This window comes from Brienomyrus brachyistius, chromosome 12, assembly GCF_023856365.1.
Source record: "Brienomyrus brachyistius isolate T26 chromosome 12, BBRACH_0.4, whole genome shotgun sequence".
NCBI lineage: Eukaryota > Metazoa > Chordata > Actinopteri > Osteoglossiformes > Mormyridae > Brienomyrus > Brienomyrus brachyistius.
The window spans coordinates 19,011,231-19,032,661 of record NC_064544.1 but is presented as its reverse complement, the minus strand read 5'-3'; the positions used below and the strand labels follow the sequence as shown (position 1 = coordinate 19,032,661).

At 41.9% G+C, this 21,431-nt stretch overlaps 2 protein-coding genes and 1 long non-coding RNA gene across 4 annotated transcripts in view; 1 reads left to right on the top strand and 2 right to left on the bottom strand.

Annotated features, from left to right (window-relative positions):
* The window catches only part of LOC125705039 (uncharacterized), an 87,141-nt gene that overhangs the window by 16,400 nt on the left and 49,310 nt on the right, over window positions 1-21,431 (top strand). The gene's annotated exons all lie outside the window — the stretch shown is intronic.
* LOC125705001 (uncharacterized) overlaps window positions 3,284-21,431 on the bottom strand; it is a 28,384-nt gene continuing 10,236 nt past the window's right edge. Inside the window, exons 8-18 of the mRNA XM_048971277.1 lie at window positions 20,147-20,218; window positions 19,083-19,196; window positions 15,033-15,137; window positions 14,319-14,429; window positions 13,841-13,933; window positions 12,059-12,139; window positions 11,559-11,660; window positions 5,051-5,143; window positions 4,766-4,861; window positions 3,454-4,050; window positions 3,284-3,390 (exon numbers count right to left, since the gene is read on the bottom strand). Coding sequence (XP_048827234.1) covers window positions 4,028-4,050; window positions 4,766-4,861; window positions 5,051-5,143; window positions 11,559-11,660; window positions 12,059-12,139; window positions 13,841-13,933; window positions 14,319-14,429; window positions 15,033-15,137; window positions 19,083-19,196; window positions 20,147-20,218 — 890 coding nt within the window. The 3' untranslated portion in view covers window positions 3,284-3,390; window positions 3,454-4,027. The remainder of the gene's footprint in view (window positions 3,391-3,453; window positions 4,051-4,765; window positions 4,862-5,050; window positions 5,144-11,558; window positions 11,661-12,058; window positions 12,140-13,840; window positions 13,934-14,318; window positions 14,430-15,032; window positions 15,138-19,082; window positions 19,197-20,146; window positions 20,219-21,431) is intronic.
* On the bottom strand, window positions 5,202-6,987 carry LOC125705020 (adhesive plaque matrix protein-like). 2 transcript variants are annotated; one of them, XM_048971338.1, is made up of 2 exons: window positions 6,608-6,987; window positions 5,202-6,577 (listed from the first exon to the last, which is right to left on the bottom strand). In XM_048971338.1, exons 1-2 carry the CDS (start codon window positions 6,625-6,627, stop codon window positions 5,728-5,730), a joined length of 870 nt encoding a protein of 289 aa, XP_048827295.1. In that variant the 5' UTR covers window positions 6,628-6,987; the 3' UTR covers window positions 5,202-5,727. The 2 variants fall into 2 exon arrangements, with proteins under 2 accessions (XP_048827295.1, XP_048827296.1); XM_048971339.1 differs by having other exon boundaries at window positions 6,638-6,987.

Genomic DNA, 21,431 nt, shown 5'->3' with positions numbered 1-21,431 from the left:
CCAGAGAACATCCCACAACAAAACAAGCAAATTTCACGCAGAGAGCTTGGGGGTTTCCATCACAGACTCGGGGCATGCGACAGGCAAGAAAGGAAGGGAACAATCCACAAAAACAGGGGGGTTATTACAGGAACTGAATACACTGAAAACACTACAAAACAAACAGACCACGAGAGGTCAAAACTAAACAGGGGAACAATGCAAGTAACAGAACAAAAATAATTTATAAAGGGAAACTGGTTGCACAGAGAACAGACAGGGAAGCAAACATATTACATAGCCTATCAGAATAACCAACACCAGAGAAACATTGTCAATGACTCCATGGGGAAGATAGCAGGATCAAGTACCTAAATACAGAGGGCTAACAAGATAACGCAGGACAGGTGAGAAACAATCAACAAGGGCTGGCACAAGAAAATGGGCAACAGGTGGAAAAAAATAATAGTTAAAGAAAAAAACTAGAAAACATAAACTGGGAATAGAACACTAGTAACAGAACACAAGGATAATTAAACTGAACCAGAAAGGAACGAAACAGAACACAAGCAGAGAATACCTAGGACAAGAAAAGTCATACAAAAGAAACACTAGGGAACAATATCTAATAATTACAAAACCAGAGGTAGCTGGATTCAAACTCCTGACTACAGGGGTTATAGGTGCACACTTAGCCCAAAGAGCCATGCAGCCATCTGGAGGGCCAAGGAAATACACTAAGGACAAGAGGGAGGACAAAATGACCAGCGACACCTGCTGGCCAAACGAGGAGGAGATACGAAAGGCTGGGACAGATGGGTGCTGACCCTGACAAACATGTGTTTCTAGATATGCTGTATGGATAAGAGTATTGGGACATCTGACCTTTATAACATCCCATTCTAAAATCTTACGCATTAATATTTAGTTGGTCCCCCCTTTGCAGCTATATCAGCTGCCACTCTTCTGGGGAGGCTTTTCATAGGATTTTGGACAGTGTCTATGAGAATTTTTGCCCATCCATGCAGAAGACCCTTTGTGAAGTCAGGCACTGATATTGGATGTAGGGCTCACAATCTTTTTTGTAATTCACCCCAAATGTGTTTGATTTGGAAGTTTGGAACTCTGCAGTCATGGAGTCAACGAAGCATTGGCCTTAGCACTTGGCGACCCTGTGTCAATTTATGTGGGTTTGCCACTTGGCTGAGTTTCTGTTTTTCCTAAATGCTTCCACTTTGCAATAATATCACATACAGTTGACCGGGGAAGATCTAAGGAACAAGTTTCACAAACTGACTTATTGCAAACTGTGACAGTATCACGCTTGAATTCACGGAATTCTTCCAAAGGATCCATTCTTGCACAAATGTTTGTAAACCTGAATGCATATGGCTAGCTGTTTGATTTTATACACTTTTGCCAATGGGTCTAAATCAGGGGTGTCAAACATTTAGAACCGGCCGGATGAAAATTGTAATCCGGACTTTATAAGATTTTACAATATCAACCAACTGAACTGGAAAATCCCACAAAACAACTCGTGTAGGGGGGGTGTCAAGCCAAATCTCTTCCGCCATCCGAATTCCTTCCCCCTGTGATGCATGGCTCAGCTGATTGGCCGTTGACGCAATCGTGATGATGCCATTTTAAGTTACCCCGCGCGTTTCAAGTTACCCCGTACATTTACCCTACTGCAATTCACATAAATAAAATACAATTACAAATGTCTTTTTAATGTCTTTATTAATTATTACAGTGGAAACCACTTATAATGATTACGCCTGTCTGGGTGAAATTGATCACTGTAAGTGGATGACCATTATAATAGATTTTTTCTTCTTTATATCTGATGTACACGTATATTTATTACATGAAAATAAGGTAATAAAATGGTCAGTGTCGCTATTTAATTTTACTGACAATTTCAAAATTCAGCTGTTTCAGACACTTTACAAATTACAAACATATGTACTATTGAACTATGTATAATTCATCCATCCATCCATTTTCCGAACCGCTTATCCTACTGGGTCGCGGGGGGTCCGGAGCCTATCCCGGAAGCATGTATAATTCAAATACGGAATAATATAGTACAGTGCTGTACATAATCAATTACATTCAATTAAATTTATACAGTGTATTTTCGCAACATTACACAGTCTCAAAATGCTTATTGTAGTTTCACTGCTGTGTCTCGATGGCTCGTTTTTGGTAGTTTATCATAAGCTTTCATGACTATATTTGTCATTGAGGGAAAATGACTTTATTTATCCCATCATGTTTTCTGTGCATGCAGCCTTAGCCTCAGGTAGCTAGCCAGAAGCAGACGGGTTCAAAGTAAGGCAAACAGAGTAAAGAAAAAGTCAAAAGTTAAAACAATTTTATTTTTTTCCACATGTTGTCATGTTTAAAAATGAAAATGAACACCAAAAGTGGACTACTTGATTATTATAAGCAAATTATTGAACAGTACTCGTACAGGAATGATTCTGTCCCAAGCTTTTTGATCTATATAAGTGGGTGAACGCTATAACTGTGATTACTATAAGTGGGTTCCACTGTATTAAGAAATCGTTTACAGTTAGCTTGATAAATCAACTGACGTCTTATTAAATTATTAATGTTTATATAGCTCCATATTCACATGTTTTATTTATTATTACTTATATAAAATACATTCACAAATGTTTTTTAAAGGTGTTTAATAAGAAATCGTTTACATTTGATACTGTAACAACATAATAATAATAATGATAATAATAATAATTATCATTATTATATTTTATTTATAGAGCACTTTTCAAGGTACTCAAAGACGCTTAACAACATGGGTAACACTGGCACCTCACACCCCCCGGCTTGGGCTCTGTGTAGTTTGCATGGTGACTCAGTGGGTAACACTGGCACCTCACACCCCCCAGCTTGGGCTCTGTGTAGTTTGCATGGTGACTCAGTGGGTAACACTGGCACCTCACACCCCCCAGCTTGGGCTCTGTGTAGTTTACATGGTGACTCAGTGGGTAACACTGGCACCTCACACCCCCCGGCTTGGGCTCTGTGTAGTTTGCGTGGTGACTCAGTGGGTAACACTGGCACCTCACACCCCCCGACTTGGGCTCTGTGTAGTTTCCATGGTGACTCAGTGGGTAACACTGGCACCTCACACCCCCCAGCTTGGGCTCTGTGTAGTTTACATGGTGACTCAGTGGGTAACACTGGCACCTCACACCCCCCAGCTTGGGCTCTGTGTAGTTTACATGGTGACTCAGTGGGTAACACTGGCACCTCACACCTCCCGGCTTGGGCTCTGTGTAGTTTACATGGTGACTCAGTGGGTAACACTGGCACCTCACACCCCCCAGCTTGGGCTCTGTGTAGTTTACATGGTGACTCAGTGGGTAACACTGGCACCTCACACCCCCCAGCTTGGGCTCTGTGTAGTTTACATGGTGACTCAGTGGGTAACGCTGGCACCTCACACCCCCCGGCTTGGGCTCTGTGTAGTTTACATGGTGACTCAGTGGGTAACACTGGCACCTCACACCCCCCGGCTTGGGCTCTGTGTAGTTTACATGGTGACTCAGTGGGTAACACTGGCACCTCACACCCCCCGACTTGGGCTCTGTGTAGTTTACATGGTGACTCAGTGGGTAACACTGGCACCTCACACCCCCTGGCTTGGGCTCTGTGTAGTTTACATGGTGACTCAGTGAGTAACACTGGCACCTCACACCCCCCCGCTTGGGCTCTGTGTAGTTTACATGGTGACTCAGTGAGTAACACTGGCACCTCACACCCCCCGGCTTGGGCTCTGTGTAGTTTACATGGTGACTCAGTGGGTAACACTGGCACCTCACACCTCACTAAATGTCCCATCGTAAGTGAATGTGTGTTTGCTCTGTGATGGACTGGCATCCTGCCCAGGGTGTCCCCTGCCTTGTGCTTCCTGTGACAGTTTCCAGGCTCATCAGAATGGATTTTTCTTCTACATTTCTACCATTTTTTTTTTAAAAAGGCTTGTACATGTACTACATATAAAAATCTCTACTCACTTTTCCTTTCTCGCCAACCCTGTAATTAAAAATGATACAATTAACTACGCAAGAGCTTGAAATAGTAAGATGTGAATATGAAGTTTATTGTAACTGCCAGGTTATATGTAATTAGTAATGATAATGACTAATGATATTGAGTAACGAGAATGATTACTTGCATGTTTATAATCATAATAATGATTACTGACAGTGAAAGGTTTCTGTATTACATAGACACATATGCTGTGTCACTGAGCATGCAGTTATGTTATCTTCCTAGTCAGAGCTCCCCATTACAGCTTCAGTGCCCCCTACTGGCCAGGAGGCCATTACTGTCCTACATCACTGAAACAGCATCATAAAGGCAGACCAAAAGAGCTCAGAATTATTAAAGCAGCAGTGATATGAAATACCATGTCCTGATCTGCACAAAGTAGTTAGTAAATAACATTATTTAAGTGATATAATATTTATCCAGGTTAAATACTGGAAATGTAAGTCAGGAAACATTCTATGAGTACTGGTTTTTTAATACAATATTATTAAGGACAGTTAATCAGTAATTACAGACTGATTACTCAGTTGTCGGCTTTCTATTATACTGATTTACTGCCTATCTTGCTTCTGTCTGTCTGACTGGGACATGGGGAGATGAAAACAATGACTGGAAAACTGTCAGCATGCAAGAAAAGTCCCAGTACACATATTCAGCCTTTATGGTAAGTTATGCATCATATCCCTGTTATACTTACAGTATGCAGACATCTGTATAACAATCCAGCCAAAGAGGAAGACAGACCCAGAATTCAGGACAATCAGCCGTAGATCCAGTAACTGTTTTCCTGTGTCTGAAATGACATCATCACACAAATCACTGAGAACTGAGGTCAGTAATTGAGCAGTAAGTGACAGATATTAAACCACGGGATTACATATAGTATTTCATAAAAGGTTTGTCAAATTTAGATGTATTATTAAGTTTGGATAGCAAAAAGTAAAATTATAGGAGAAACATCTCAAAGCTCTAGTGTATTTACCTGCCTTGAATTTTAATGCTACAGCCAGAGCAACAGAATTCAGGAGAGGGAGACCAAAAGCCCCTAAGAAATATGCATATTTACGGGGTTCGGCTGAAAGGTAGAGAGAAAAGCATTAGTCATACAGCTACACACACACACACACACACACACACACAAAGTGACAAAATAGCAGTTATGCACCCAGAAATAATTACCTGATTTGGATGTAATTTGCTACATGCAGACCATAGACAGGTATGTACATGATTCGATTTGCAAGGAGCTGGAATGTCGAATCACCAGACACAGAGGAGGCCTCATAGACGCATTAGACAGCATTACCAGCACTTGGTGGAGCTTGATAGGGGTCGCACTGTGGGTTTGCATGGAGCCAGGTGGTCATATTGTGCAATTGCTCGGTATGTGGGGCATGCAGATGTCACAGTTGTCTGATGTTGGAATCAATAGGTACATGAGGGCACCCATGCATGTCGTGAAGGTTCCGGTCGCCCAAGACAGACCACACCAAGGGAGGAATGTTGCCTTGCGCGCTAAGCATTACAAAAATGACATCTGCGCCTGTCATCTGGACACAGACATTGGACTCTACACAACCCCCCTTGTCATCCCGCATTGTGTCTCGATGACTGGCATCAACCGGACTACAGGTTCACTGTCACATGTATAGGCTGCCTTTAACACCAGTACAGATGGCGAAATTTGGATTGGTGCCATAACTGGGTGGCATGACCATTGTGTGTGCGTATGGTGGTGCCGAGGGGAGGGGTCAATCTTGAGGAGAGACACACCGGCGTTACACCTGGCATCATGGTGTGGGGAGCCATAGGGTATGACATCATGGTGTGGGGAGCCATAGGGTATGACATCATGGTGTGGGGAGTCATAGGGTATGACATCATGGTGTGGGGAGTCATAGGGTATGACATCAAGGTGTGGGGAGCCATAGGGTATGACATCATGTTGTGGGGAGCCATAGGGTATGACTTCATGGTGTGGGGAGCCATAGGGTATGACTTCATGGTGTGGGGAGCCATAGGGTATGACATCATGGTGTGGGGAGCCATAGGGTATGACTTCATGGTGTGGGGAGCCATAGGGTATGACTTCATGGTGTGGGGAGCCATAGGGTATGACATCATGGTGTGGGGAGCCACTGGGTATGACATCATGGTGTGGGGAGCCATAGGGTATGACATCAAGGTGTGGGGAGCCATAGGGTATGACATCATGGTGTGGGGAGCCATAGGGTATGACTTCATGGTGTTGGGAGCCATAGGGTATGACATCAAGGTGTGGGGAGCCATAGGGTATGACATCATGGTGTGGGGAGCCACTGGGTATGACATCAAGGTGTGGGGAGCCATAGGGTATGACATCATGGTGTGGGGAGCCATAGGGTATGACATCAAGGTGTGGGGAGCCATAGGGGATGACATCATGGTGTGGGGAGCCATAGGGGATGACATCAAGGTGTGGGGAGCCATAGGGTATGACATCATGTTGTGGGGAGCCATAGGGTATGACCTCATGGTGTGGGGAGCCATAGGGTATGACTTCATGGTGTGGGGAGCCATAGGGTATGACTTCAGGTCATCTCTGGTAGTGATTCAGGGGACCCTAATGGTGCAGTGCTATGTCAATGACATCCTGCATCTGCATGTCTTACCCCTCCTGAGACACCACCCCGGTATTGTCAACAAAACAATGCTCGTCCACACCCAGCACGTGTGTCTATGGACTGCCTGCGTCATGTTGAGCTCCTCCCGTGACCAGCCAGGTCCCCCAATCTTTCCCCAATCGAACATGTGTGGGATCAGCTTGGATGTCAACTCAGACCCAGTGCCAATCTGCAGGATCTCGAAGGCCAGTTACAGCAGCTGTGGGCCGACTTGCCACAGGAGAGGATACAACGGCTGTATGACTCCCTTCCGCACCATATCACCGCATGTATTCAGGCCCGGGGGGGGGGGGGGGGGGGGGGATGGGGTGCCACACTCATACTGCCAACTCTTTTGTCCGTTTGATCTGATATTATAATTATTATGATACAGTCACACGACCTTTCACCACATGCAGATTCATTTCATCTCCACCACTCTGGGTGCTTAACTTTTTTGTCACTCAGTGTACGTTCACAGCCATATCAATTTATCTTTTTCAATGATTTACTCAATTTTAATATTGTACAAAAAAAATTTATGACATTCCATTTGGTAGGTGATATAAAGAAAATGCATATCTGATTTTACATGCATATTCATGAAACACAAATGGATTTAAAAGTCAAAAAAATAAATCAAATCAAAATATTTTAAAATATCAAAACGAAAAAATGATTGGTACCTAGTAATTCATTCCTATGCCAGTCTCGAAAGCTTGATGTGACAGTCAGAATGTAGATGAACACAAACTCGCACATCTTTACAGGTCGTGCTGTAGTGAAAATAAGTTGATTTCAGTTTTTAATAAAATAGAGGTTATTACTAAACATCTACGAACACAAACAAAATATAACAATTTCATATAGACTACACTAGAAAAAAAAATTTTGTTTAACACATAATACAGTTAAATAAGGATTCATATCAGAAATTATTACAGTACTGTATTATTTGCATCACAAAGAAAAATGATTGATTTGCTGTTTTTACAAACACAAAAAATTGGCTGATAGTTAAAGATCTATTATCTTCAGATGCTTTCCTCTCATTTAATTTTTCCTTACCTTTGTCATTTTCTAGAATCAAACGGAGATACAGGAAACTTAATATTAGATGAACCATTAAAAATATCCCCAAAAATATTTTCAGCCAAATCTGAAAAACAGTAAAACAGGTAAAACAACCAGGTGACGTCATCAGAGATATAGAAAGGAGTTCACCCAAGGTCGTATGCAAACTTAAAAAAATACTGAGGTTACATGAGTTAGGATGATCATTTCGCTCCTTTGACCTTTGAAAATTTGTATACCTCCCTTTCTTAATTTAATCATTTATTATGCCCAGTACTAAAAATAACAACAGGTCTTAACATTCATTTTTAAAAGTCAATCATTTTGTCATTCTTCAATTCTTCTTCATTCTTTTCATTACAATTTATGCACAAAATTTGAAATTTAAATATTTTGTTAGTATTTATAAGCCTTTTGATTCAGTCAATAGTCAGTAATACCTTTCAGTACCAATTGTGAGCATACCATACTTAAAAACCACTGCAAACCTCCTGTGTCAAGAGGCTTCCCAACAACTTCAAGATCGAGTGTCATGCTGCAATGTATATATGCGTCATTGCTGAGCCAGTCAACCTCTCAGATATCATACTAGACCTCAGGCATGTTTAAAGCCTCCCGAGAAGGACCTCTGACAGAGGTACGTGGTAATGGGCATTGAATATTTGGGTAGAACTGCATGCATGTGTTGTGCTGTGCCATCTAAGCTGTTGAAGGGAATTCTCCTGCGTGACTGTTAAGTTTGTGTCCCCATCTATGTATCTCCTATGGCATGGTGGCTTTCATGAGGAAGGGATATAAGGTGTTTTTAGTCAGATAACGTTTTTAATTCAACATGTTGGAAACTGAAGAATGATAATATATTTATAAGCATAACATGTTTAATGCATATTTAATGCATAGTGTCATAACTGTGTGCAGGGCGAGCGAGCAGGGAGTGGGGAATTTATTACAGACAGAGCACTATACAGTAAAACAACGTCAAAGACCGGACTGGGGAAACAGACTTGAACGTGGACTAAATACACAGGACTACTCAAACTGACAGAAAACAGCTGGTCACAATCAGGGTAGCACATGTGGTTAATGAGGGGGCGTGGCACACAGGAGGATCGTACGAGCAGGTCAAGACACATAGCATCTCTTGCATAATTTAACAATTATTTTTCATGCCGTAATTGGGATGCATTTTGATATATACTATAGGCCAAGTGAAAATGGTAGATTACCTGGAATCAAATAACATTCTGAGGAATAGCCAACATGGATTTAGGAAAGGTAGATCCTGTTTAACTAATCTACTTGAGTTCTTTGAGGAAGCTACAAGAGAAACTGATCACAAAAAGGCCTACGACGTGATCTACTTAGATTTCCAGAAGGCCTCTGATGTTGTCCCCCACAAACGGCTCTTGTTTAAGCTCAAAGCTGCAGGGATTTTCGGAACTGCTTAGATTGAAAACTGGTTAACTAACAGGAATCAGTGAGTAGTTATTAGAGGCACAATGTCACAGTGGGCCTGCGTTCATAGTAGGGTACCACATGGTTAAATTTTAGGATCACTATTGTTCCTAATTTACATTAATGATATTGACACCAATACATACAGTAAATTGGTAAAATTTGCAGGTGACACCAAGGTGGGCGGTGCAGCAGATATTGATCTAGCAGCACAAAGGCTTCAACAGGATCTGGATTTAATTAGCGACTAGGCTGATACCTGGCAGGTGAAATTTAACGTAGATAAATGTAGGGAGCAGAAATATAAAGTACAGATATGTTATGGGTTCCGCTGAAATAAAGGTAGCTGATTATGAGACAGACCTCGGTGAGTATGTTGATGTTTTCATGTCCCATTCTTGCCATTGTGGGGAAGCAATTAAAAAGGCCAATAGAATGTTGGGTTACATCTCTAGGTGTGTGGAGTTTAAGTCAAGGGAGGTGATGCTATGATTATATAATTCCTTGGTAAGACCCCACCTAGAATATTGTGTGCAGGTTTGGTCACCATACCTTAAAAAAACATTGCTACCTTGGAAAGGGTGCAACGTAGGGCTACAAGAATGATTCCTGGTCTTAGAGGAGCTTGGCAGTGATTGGGATATGTAGCTGAAATGTGGGTTCAAATTTTCTTGCTAAACTGCCATATGACTTGCTATTTACTTTTCAAATGTTCATGAGCCCCTGCAGTAATGTAATCCCTTCACTTGTGGAATTAGGAGAGTTGTTAGAAGATCAGGTAAGGATCCAAGTGGACATCACATAGTATCATAGCTACCCAACCAGAGAAGCCCAGAGTTCTGGTAAGAACCAATGCAAAGACAAGGGGTTCCCTCACAAAGCTGCAACTTTTCTCCATAGTAGTGAGCAGTGAACTTATGATAAAAGGGCCATACAGGTACGTTGCCAACAAGGAACTCTGATTAAGGCTACAATGCTGAACATCTCATTAGAGGACAAGTTGCAAGAGAAGACAAAGAAATTCTTCTTTTGTAATACGCTGCATAACTCAGCATTATCTGAACCTCTGTTCAAACCTTCAGAGCCTCATAAAGGAGCCAGTGGACCTTCTCTATTCTTGTTGGCCTGTTAGTCAGTTGGTATTTTGTTGTAGCTTCTTTGTTTATTATTACTATCGCCTGCTTTACAATTAATTTTATGGGACATAGACCTATACTTAAAAATATGTTGTTTTAATTGTGAAAAAGAATTAAGCGATATATTGGGTTGAGGTTTGCTATTTTTATACTTGCAGTATACTTTTTTACATACATGGGCTGCATGAGCTAGAAATGAGTATTTATTTAGTATTTTATTATGCTGCATAGTTTTTCATGGTTAGTGTAAAATATATAACTTCATTCTAACACAAACACTAAATAGGAATTGCACGTTCCAGTTTCAACTTACTTGCACAATCAAATAGGTGTCCTTTTCATTTTTAATCCCTGCCCTTCAAACAGCCTAAGCCTGCCACTGCCCCCTCTCACTGCCTATCAGCCATGCAGCCAGTTATAAAAATACCCCCTGCCTCAGTCAGCCTGTTCGGCTGAAATTACACCCCCTCCCCCAATCCGAAATTCACTTTTGGCACCCACGCTCAATAATCTGGCTCCCCCCCAGTACCTGCAGCATTAAATCACTGGTGCCTCCACTGCCAATGGATCCAAACATCTCTTAAAAATGTGTGTCTGTACTTTCTAGGATGTCAGAGGACTGGATTGGGGGGGTGGAGACTAGAAGATTGATGGAGGATTTCATAAGTTTCATCGCTTCCATTTTTTCAGATGTGAACAGAATGCACAACCATGAAGGATCATGCTTTTTATATGTTTTTATAACACAACACTATGAGAATTTGGCAATGGATGATCACAAAGAACACTTCAGGCTGACGGAATGAGAGTTCTGCATGGAAGCGTGGGTATGGGAGCTGAGTCATGCACTGGAAGCGTCAAGGTGGAGTATTATCAAGTTACAGCCTGAATCATTTGGCATGCAGTTTGAAACTTATGAACTGGAGGTTTCCAATTCAGGGGTCTCACTGTAGTTTATTTTTCTAAACTGACCAACCCTTCCACAAACCCCCAGCATTAATATTACTATTTAATATAAATTACAGCACCCGTACAAGAATATACTGCAGTTCTAGACCACATGCATGCGTGCATCGCTATATGGATTTTAAGTAAACTCCGGTAAGTCCAGGAAATTTTTAAGGGTGACTTATTTTAATTATGCATGTGAAAATTATGGTTTAGTACAAAATTTCATACTTACAGTGAAATCCCTCCAAAAACATTTTATAATGCCACAAAAAATCCCTAATACGTTTGAAGGAACTTAATCCAAAGGCAGCTACTGCAACTGAAATTGAATATCCTGAAAAGAGAAAGATCATATTAGTCTGTTTACTACAATTATCCACACTAGTCCAACATCCAATCAGCAATATTAATATAAAATTTTAATAAAAGAAATAAAAGAAACAGTATCATAAACTAGCTTTTCACTGTGAATACAGACGTGTTTTTGTCCATTCATCCTCCTGCTGTCCACACATAAGTCAGATTTAATGGGTTTGGAATCAGGGATCAGTGTCACACATCAGGAACTGAACCCTCATTGGTGGAGGTGTGAAGCTACAGCTCTGCCCACTGAGCCACCATAATATACAGAAGTTATAAAATGTATTTATTAATACGATCAGAGTAAACCTACCTCCATTTACAAACACACACAACAATGATAGTAAGTATGAAAACTGCAGGGAAACTTACCTAATATGAATGTGTTTTGCATCCAGGCATAGAGATGAGAATAAATAGCTAGGATGAGCGTGTTAAAAAGTGTGGGATCATCTGTAAGGCAAACAGAACAAATCAGACACCGTCATTCAATCATCAGTCAATACAGATATAACAGGATATTAAATAACAAACCCTGTGGCACGATGAAGGTGAGGGTCAGCATGATCATTCACTCCACCAAGGAAAGACTAATCTAACCAATCAAAGACTAATCAGCTTACCTAGTAACTGAACTGAAATTAAAGATTGGGGGGTACACACCCCCCTCCTTCCTATGCCCTGGCTGATCATGTATTATTCATAACACTGCAAAAACTCACATCCCTATTAAACTCAGCTGCCAGCCAGATATTGTAGGGGTGTAACGGTACACAAAATTCACGGTTCAGTACAAACCTCTGTTCTGGGTTCACGGTTCATTGCAATGTCAGTACAGCAGGGAAAACATCATTTGTTTTGAAATCATCATTATCAAATGATCAAATTATCACTACAATGCAATTAGGAAAAGTTGTAAACCAAAGGCAATGCATGTCTGAAAAATAGTGCTGCAAAAATAAATGTAAAATAAATTTAAAAATCAAAAATATAATATCAAAACACTAACCATGAACAAGATCTTGTCTAAATTCTATGTTCTCTACTACCAAGTATAGTCACATATATATTACAATATAAAAAGGTTGTGTTTTTTTTTTTAGCCCTGGCTGAATTTCCTGGCAAAAGTGGTGTTAAATGCCATTGGGAAACTAACTTGAAGAGGCAATTGTGGACATCTTAAGATGGAAGAAAATACCTTAATGCCCATTGTGGACATCTTAAGATGGAAGGAAATACTTTAATGCCCATTGTGGACATCTTAAGATGGCAGAAAATACCTTAATGCCCATTTTGGACATCTAAAGATGGCAGAAAATACCTTAATGCCCATTTTGGACATCTTAAGATGGCAGGAAATACCTTAATGCCCATTTTGGACATCTTAAGGCATTTGGTCATCTTGATAAATACCCCTTTAACACACCCATTTTGGATGTCTTAAGACATATGGATGTCTTAATCAAGATGACAGAAAATACCCTAATAACACTAAGGCATTTGGACTATTAAGGCTTCCATACTATTGGATTTACTGATGTGCACTGAATGAAAAACTAGCTTTTTTGTACTTGTCTTGGTCCCTCAAAAACTGTACTGATTCATTAACATTAAAGAACTAATTTCTTTTGATACATACATGGTATCTGCATGTGCAATACATACGCTAGTACAGTCTTAGCTTACATTGTCTTGTTCTGATTTTTGGAAAAACATATTTATTTCTGACACATTTTAAGCAATTCAGCACTTCTTTTTTTCTTTTATTTTTGGGTTCTGGCAAGATCCATAAATCTTATCAACCACTCACAACTTTATTTTCTGAAATTCAATGCCTCAGCATCTGTGGGTATTTGATAGGCTAATTACTAATTACTATTACTCAAGTATATTTTTTTGTCTGGCATATTCAAAGGCCCCTTGACACAGCCCACATGGTAGATCCAGCCATGAGTGTAACTGCAGTGATATGGCCTCTGATCTTTCGGTTATACTTTTCTTACAAGGTTTCGTTTTCCTTTTTGAGACGCCCACAGTTACCTTCCCTGTTCTTGGGATTTTTCCCCCATTAAATAGAGCCTCTCTGGGCTGATATTCAATCACTCACCACTGCCTGTGTGTGTTTGTTTAGCGTAACCCTGCCACAGTACTTACAGATGAAATATCCCCAGATTACAAGAATTTCTCTGAGTTCTACTTTTTCAGTTGTCTTAAGGGAGCGCACTATCCAAACCACACTGAAAGCAGCTGAAATAAGGAAAGAACAGAGTCAGTCACTATTAAATTCACGCCAGACACAAAGTATAAAACAGATGTTGTCCAGTGGTCCTGTGTTTAAAACCCTGCACAGTCCAGTCAGCAGTGGGTTCTGGGTTTGAATCCCATGTTGGTATTAAAAAGTGCCCTCTAGTTTAAAAGGCAGCTTGAACTGATATTGCATCATAGAACTCAAGTTGTGTACACATTAATTATGGAAAATACACTTTCAGTATCAATGTCCTGCAAATGGACAAGTTGTGTGTTTATTTCAATACAATGTAGCAAACAAATATCTCTATATCTAATTCTGCTCCAATATTCCTAAAATTCTAAAGTTTAAAGCAAAATATAACATCCGTGCAAATGTCCTTACCTGGGAATGAAACAATGAGAACTGGAAACATTAACATAGTTAAAATTGTTCCAAGTTGTTCTTTCCAAGCTGCATCTGAGTAATATTTTGCCAGATAAACACTGACTACGACTAAAAAAATGTAAGAACAGAGTCAGTCACCATGAAATTCATGTCAGACAGAAAGTAAAAACAAACATACTCAGAGGACCTATGTTTAAAACCCTGCACAGCACAGCCTTGTCACCTGTGGATTCTGGGTTTGAATCCCACCTTGGATACTGAGGTATTGGAAAAACATCTCAGGATATAAAATGGGTTAGGATGGATTAGGATAAAGTAATAATGGTGTTTCAGTTTAGTATTTTATCATACATTCCGATTAACTGTGAAATTCAGACATTCTGTAACCATACCATGTTTCATATTTCTGAAATCCCAGTTCCCAAAATAAGCATTAAAATAATAAATACATCCATTCATCTCCCATAAACACTTATCAAGAACAGTGCCATGATGAGTCGATCCCAGTTAGCACAGGGCACAAGGCAGGGTACACCCTGGTGGGGTGCCAGTCCATCACAGGGGACATCCACTCACACACAATTTAGTCCCCGTTTTATGTAAATGCATGTTTTTGGTGTGTTAGGGGAAACCGGAGTACATGGTGAGAACCAGTGCAAACACGGGGAGAACATACAAGCAGCACACAGGTAAACGTACAAACAAACTTACTTGTGGAAGAAACTGTGATGATCAGAAATATAATTCCAGTTATTCCTGTAATATAGTTAATTATTTTCATTGGGTATTCTTTCATCCAAAGCACAAAGCGAAGAACTGAAAGGAAGTGAGTATAGAATTAGTAACCATGAAATTCACGTCAGGTACACAGTAACAAAAAAAATCTTTAGTCTTTAGAGTATGGGTGTCAAAGTTAAGACGATAATAGTGTGTTAATGGGAATTCATTATAACGTGATAAATTTTTTTGATGTCATTAGCGCGTGTTGAATCGGATGACAGCTCGGGAAAAACAACGAACAAAGGAAAAGGTATTTTGAATGGCAGGTTCAGCTTCAAAACTCTGTCAGATGAGTCCATCGACAAGACCTAAGATATTTGCAGTTACTGTCAATGTGAAATGAGTTACCACCATAGTACGTGTAGTCTTAAATACCACTGAGAAGGCTGCTGCTCTTCTCAGAACAATAGATGCATTCGCATTTTCAAGTCTTAATGTCATCCCCGGCTCGTCCAATCCTGTGTGCCACGCCCCCTGATTATCCACGTGTGCTTCCCCAATCTTGCCCAGCTGTGTCTGATTATTTTCGCCCAGTCATATCCATTTCAGTCCACGTCTTGCCCTGGTTTTTGTCCATCATTGATGTTAGTCAATGTCAGTGCTATTGTTCCGAACTGTTCTGTCCTGCCCCTTTAACAAATCCCCGTTTTCCCTGACATTCGCCTGCCTGCTTCATCCTTCCCACCCGCCTGCCCGTTCGCAACCTGCAATCCTTAAGATATTATGATAATACTTTCGAAAATAAAATATAAATAATTTATTTATGGGTTCATATTATTATTTTTCACTTAGATATTTCTTAGATATTTCTTTAGCCATATGTGAATGAGGCAGTCCGTCGCATGCTTCTGTGATGTCTTAACTGCATAATTTACAGTCATTCACTACGAGAGTATGTCTCTGGTCAAATGGTATGCTTCCCAGAGTTTTCTTCAGTGTCCGAGATTGGATGCAAGCTCATCAAATTTATTGGGATTCGTAATTCTTTCATATACTTTTCATAGTAAATCATCACCACCAGACACTGTTAGCCACATCGTTCAATTCCAATTTTTTTGCTCAGATCGGATTTGTCTATCTTGACAGTTCACATTCATAACTACGAATGACCTGTATCTGACTATCTGAATTTGAAAGCATTGGTCAACCGAAACGTCACGCATTCGCACACTGATATGTTTTTATGTATGGGTCAACTACGTCACCAACAACTAAAAACGTCATATCTGTGAGACTCATAGCATTAAAAATGGTGGCGTTAGTAGCTCACGCATGTATTGCACTTTGCTTTGGAGGATGACAAACAGTGAATCAGCTGTACATGAGCAGGTCGAAAAAGAGAAAAAAAGTCAAGCGGCTAGCTTTTTCTGTTTTCGCAGTTTTTGTTTTGTGGAGGGAGCCGAAGGGGACCATGGCGAAGGCAAGGAGGGAGGGGAAGCCGCAGCAGGTGACGGCGCAGCCACAGCAGGCGGATGCATCACCCTCCGACGAACCATAGAGGAGGGACCTGCAGGCGAACGACAAGTCAAAGCGGGGAAACCCGCAGGCAGTCCATGAGGCGTCAGAGGGGGGACTGCAGGTGGCTGACGAGGTGACGGTGGGGGACCAGCAGGCGACAGCCGAACAGGAGCCGCAAGCGAGCCGGGGGGCAGGGTGGACGGGACCCAACCCCTGTGCATATCTCCTCTCCCTTTACGGGACACCGACAGGTGGGGTTCTGGCCGGGATTGACCCTTCTGGGGTAAAGGTGGAGGAGTCCTCCTCCTGAAGGAGTCCTTTGAGGCCATTAGGGAAGTCCCAGAGGGGTCCCACTCAAGCTCCTCCTCTCCCTCCAACAAGAGAGGAGGAGCGATGATCTGACAGTCCGGGACTTCCTCGGGGACTGGAGCTGGAGCCAGGGGGACTGGAGCTGGAGCTGAAGCCTCTTTGGGTGGAGCTGGCCCATTAGGAGCAAGCGAAGGCAGAGGAACCTTGAGCGGAGTAGGAGCCGGAGCAGCAGGAGGCACAGGCGGAGGCAGAGGGGCCTCGGGCGGAGCAGGGACAGGTGGAGGCAGCGCCGCAACAGGAGGCACGACGAGCAGAGCAGGAACCTCGGGCGCTGGTTGGACAGGAACATCGGGCGCCGGCGAGACAGGGACAGGCAGGTCAGGGACATCAATTATAGCCGCCACAGTTGGTGCCATAAACGCGGGTGTTGCCTTTTTAAAAACCCTCAGAACCTGCGGGATGGCATCCCACACGGTCCTGGCCCCTCTATTAGCCAGCCGTGCCTAGTGGAAGTGACACGCTGCTAGCGGCCCCCAGGAAGATCGTCAGGGCTTCTGCCGGTCTCCTCTCCTTCTGCCTCCTCTTCTTTCTCAGGCCAACTTGGGGCGGTGAGGTTGGGAGCGCTGGAGATAGTACCTCGTGGAAGTGGTACGCGCTCCCGGGCAGAGGCGCCTCGCTCAGGAAGATCCTGCTCTGGCTGGCTAGTTTCCCAAGCCATGTGGTCCTCCCGGACCTCGGGCTGGTTAAGCCAATACACCACTTCTTGCAACAGACCGAGGTGTTTGCTTTCGGTCCGCTGCAGTGCATTTTCAATGAGGCCAGTCATTCTGTTACGATTGGTCGGGGAATCAGGATACAGGAGACCGAAATCCAAAACAAAGGGGTTATTTGGGCAAGCAGGCAGACAAGGGAGCACACGATCGACAACATCAATGACCTGGGGAAACAGACTTGATCACGGACTGAAATGCACAAAAGAAGCTGAACTAACAGAAAACAGCTGATCACAATTGGGAATAGACATGGGGTTAAGGAGGTGTGTGTGGTCCACGAGAGGGCTGGACAGAGACGTGACACTAATATTGATAACAATATTAACACCTGAAAAAAATCCCTCAATGGTAAATGTTGAATAAATTTATGAGTTAATTTGCGATTAATTTCTGATTAACTATAGACAGTTGTGTGATTAATCATGATTAAATATTTTAATATATTGACAGCCCTACTTTAATGATCCTATGTTTAAAACCCTGCATGGCACAGCCCTGTCACCTAGAGGTTCTGGGCTTGATTCTCATGTTGGACACTTGGGTTATAAAAGTACATCCCACTTTAATTTGATGATTTAAATGGCTTATTAATAGATAACAAGGATGTCTGGGGGAGAAGTTACATTACACATTCTGTAATACACAGACATCCAGCCACCCATCCGGGACAGGGTCACAGGGGGCCTAGAGCCTATCCCAAGCAGCGCAAAGCAGAGGTACACTTTGGATGGGATGCTATACATAATTACATACTATGGGCAATTTACAGACACCTGAGAGTGAGACTTTGGGCTGTTGGAGGAAACTGAAGTAGCTGGTGGAATGTCACATGACATGTTGAGCAAATGCAATCTGCACACAGACACAGAGGAGGGAATCAAACCCACATGACATGGGGAGCACATGAATACTGTATACAGACACAGAGGGGGGACTCAAACCCACATGACATGGGGAGCACATGCAGACTGTATACAGACACAGAGGGGGGAATCAAACCCACATGACATGGGGAGCACATGCAGACTGTATACAGACACAGAGGGGGGAATCAAACCCACATGACATGGGGAGCACATGCAGACTGTATACAGACACAGAGGGGGGAATCAAACCCACATGACATGGGGAGCACATGCAGACTGCACACAGACAGAGAGGAGAGACAGAAGCCCTTATGATATGGGGAGCACATGTAAACCACATAAAGTCACAGAGGAGGGAGACTGAAACCCACATGACATGGGGAGTTTCTTGGAAACTACACCAGAACCAGAGGAGGGGGACTCAAACCAGCATTGGCCCATGGATACAGATTAACAGATACAGACTCTTAAATTTTTAATTATGTACCACGTTTGTTTTTAGGAACAATATAGAAAATAAAAAACTATGCCAAATTCTGATCCAGTATCACTGAAACCTATAAAAACATACTTACTTCGGAATATAATAAAAAAGATGAGCAAAAATAAGATTTCACCCAAAATCCCACTAAATGCTCCTTTCTCAGCTGGACTTGAGGAGTATTTTGCTGCAAACTCAATGAGAGAACCTGAAATGAGGTAAGAATAGTCAGTCACCCTGTAATTAATGTTAGACACAGGAAAAAAGCAAGTGTTCAGCATTTCATTTATTTAGCAGATGCTTTTGTTCAGATTAGTCTGCAGAACCATACACAGCGCAGGTTAAGAAGCAGATCAAGAAGGGTTCTGTAGAGAAAGTGACTCACTTCCTCTCCACTCTCTTCTAAACATGTGTAACAGCCCAAAAGCAGGCGGCTCATGGTAAGTACCAGGTTAGAGCATTTTAATTTAGCTGGGTTTATGTTTACATATTGGTTAATGTTACCTGTTTCCCACTGCTTTGGGGTTAATGTCAGATTTAATTAGCAGGGTACCACTGGTTTAGTTTAAAGTTGTTAAATGTTGTGTTTCTTTCATTGCTTTGTCTCTTTTGCCGAGCAGGTGTGGGTCTTCCGGCAGCCAGAACTGAGGGGTACATTCAGGAGGGTGCCTGCCAGGATGGGCCTGCTTTTCTGCAAGCTCTCTCACTATGGCTCTATCGCAGCAGGGGTTCAGACACAATTTCAAAGTGAAGTTCATAGTGACTCAACTTCATCATAGAACCAAGAGATCAACAGGGAAACTAAGAAACAGAATCAAATACTAAGAATATAACAAAGACAAGTACTACATAACCACAAACACAGGCACCTAGCAAAACCCAAACCAGAACGCAAACCAAAAACTCAGAACAAGAAAACCAAAATAAAAAATTGGGGAAAAAAATTCAATAATGACAAATAAACAGAGAAAGCTGGCCTTGAAAAAACAACCAAAGGGTTTACAGTCATATACTCAGTCCACAGAGCTTCGCAGTCATCCAGGTAATTGGGAAAACAAATTAGGGAAGACTAGGAACTAAGACAGAACGGGGGACATGGACACAGATCTCCAACCTGCTAAAATGACCATCACCACACACTATTACACTTAAACTTACCTGCACATACAGCTGTGATGTTGATGAGGCTTCCTATAGCCAAGATCGTGAATCTAGTGTAACCCACCTTGCCTGTAAAATAAATATAAGCGTTATTTGAACAAATACAATGCAACAGAAATAAAACACATCTCTAGTAGTTACCCTTAATTATTTGCAAAAAATTGTTTGTGCAGTCAGACCTGTCATGCCTGGCTCGTCCGCTCCTCGTGTGTGCCACGCCCCCTGCTTACCCACGTGTACTTCCCTGATCGTCTCCTGCTGTGTCTGATTACTTTGATTAGTCTTGTCCTGTTTTAAGTCCTGGTCTTACCTGTGGTCCTTGTCCGTCATTGATGTCAGTCAGTGTCTGATGTTTCCTGATCCCCGGTTTCCTGAATAAACCCCGTGTTTGCCCTGATTACGGCTTGTCTGCCCGTTCCTGCCTACTTGCCCGCACGATCGCCGCTTCGCCCGACCGCGGTCGTGACAAGACCATTATGATATTCAGGTTAAACTGGTATTCATTGGATTTCATTATGTACAACCACTGAATTTGCAACAATTAGATTTAATTAAGAAGTGCGGGGAGGATATTGTATCGGCCAAAGAAACTAAAGTTACTCCAAACAAAAACCATGGACCAACACAGAGGTTCACAAAGCATTAGCAGTGTGAAGCGTCACATTCACATATGCAAACACCGTGGGTTACAAACACAGTAGCTACGCACTACGATTATGTACACAAAACACACAAACCAAAAATGTTTTGATAAATTATTATATTCTCATTATACATTGCTCAGATAGTGGTATAACCTGCTACATTCTGAGAATATCTCACAAGCTAACTGAGAGGGGTTTATCAAAAAGTGATAAAGAGCAATGCATTAAGAGGGTCATATTATTCTTATCTACACATACATCTACAACAACAAGTGATGTACAGACGCTCCTCTACTTACGAAATTTCAACTTATGAACTTTCAGACATACGAACAAAGAGGACTAAGTCCAAATTGCATTTGTTAGGCTCCTGTTTCCTGTCCGCAACATCAAAGCTTGTTCTGCGCGCCAATTCCGCCTAGTACAAATCCTGGCTGCTACTCCCACTGCGCAGCAGCGTAGCGTGTGTACTCCCAGCATCCCAGTTCTTTGTACCTGCGTATCGGTAAGACGTGCTCTCTTGAGATCAAAGTTTACTTCATTTTTATTGTGAAATATTCTGTGCATCCATTATCCATTTTTGTTTTATGTATCATTTTTAATGTCTTTTAGGATAAGAAAACATGTATTTACTTTAT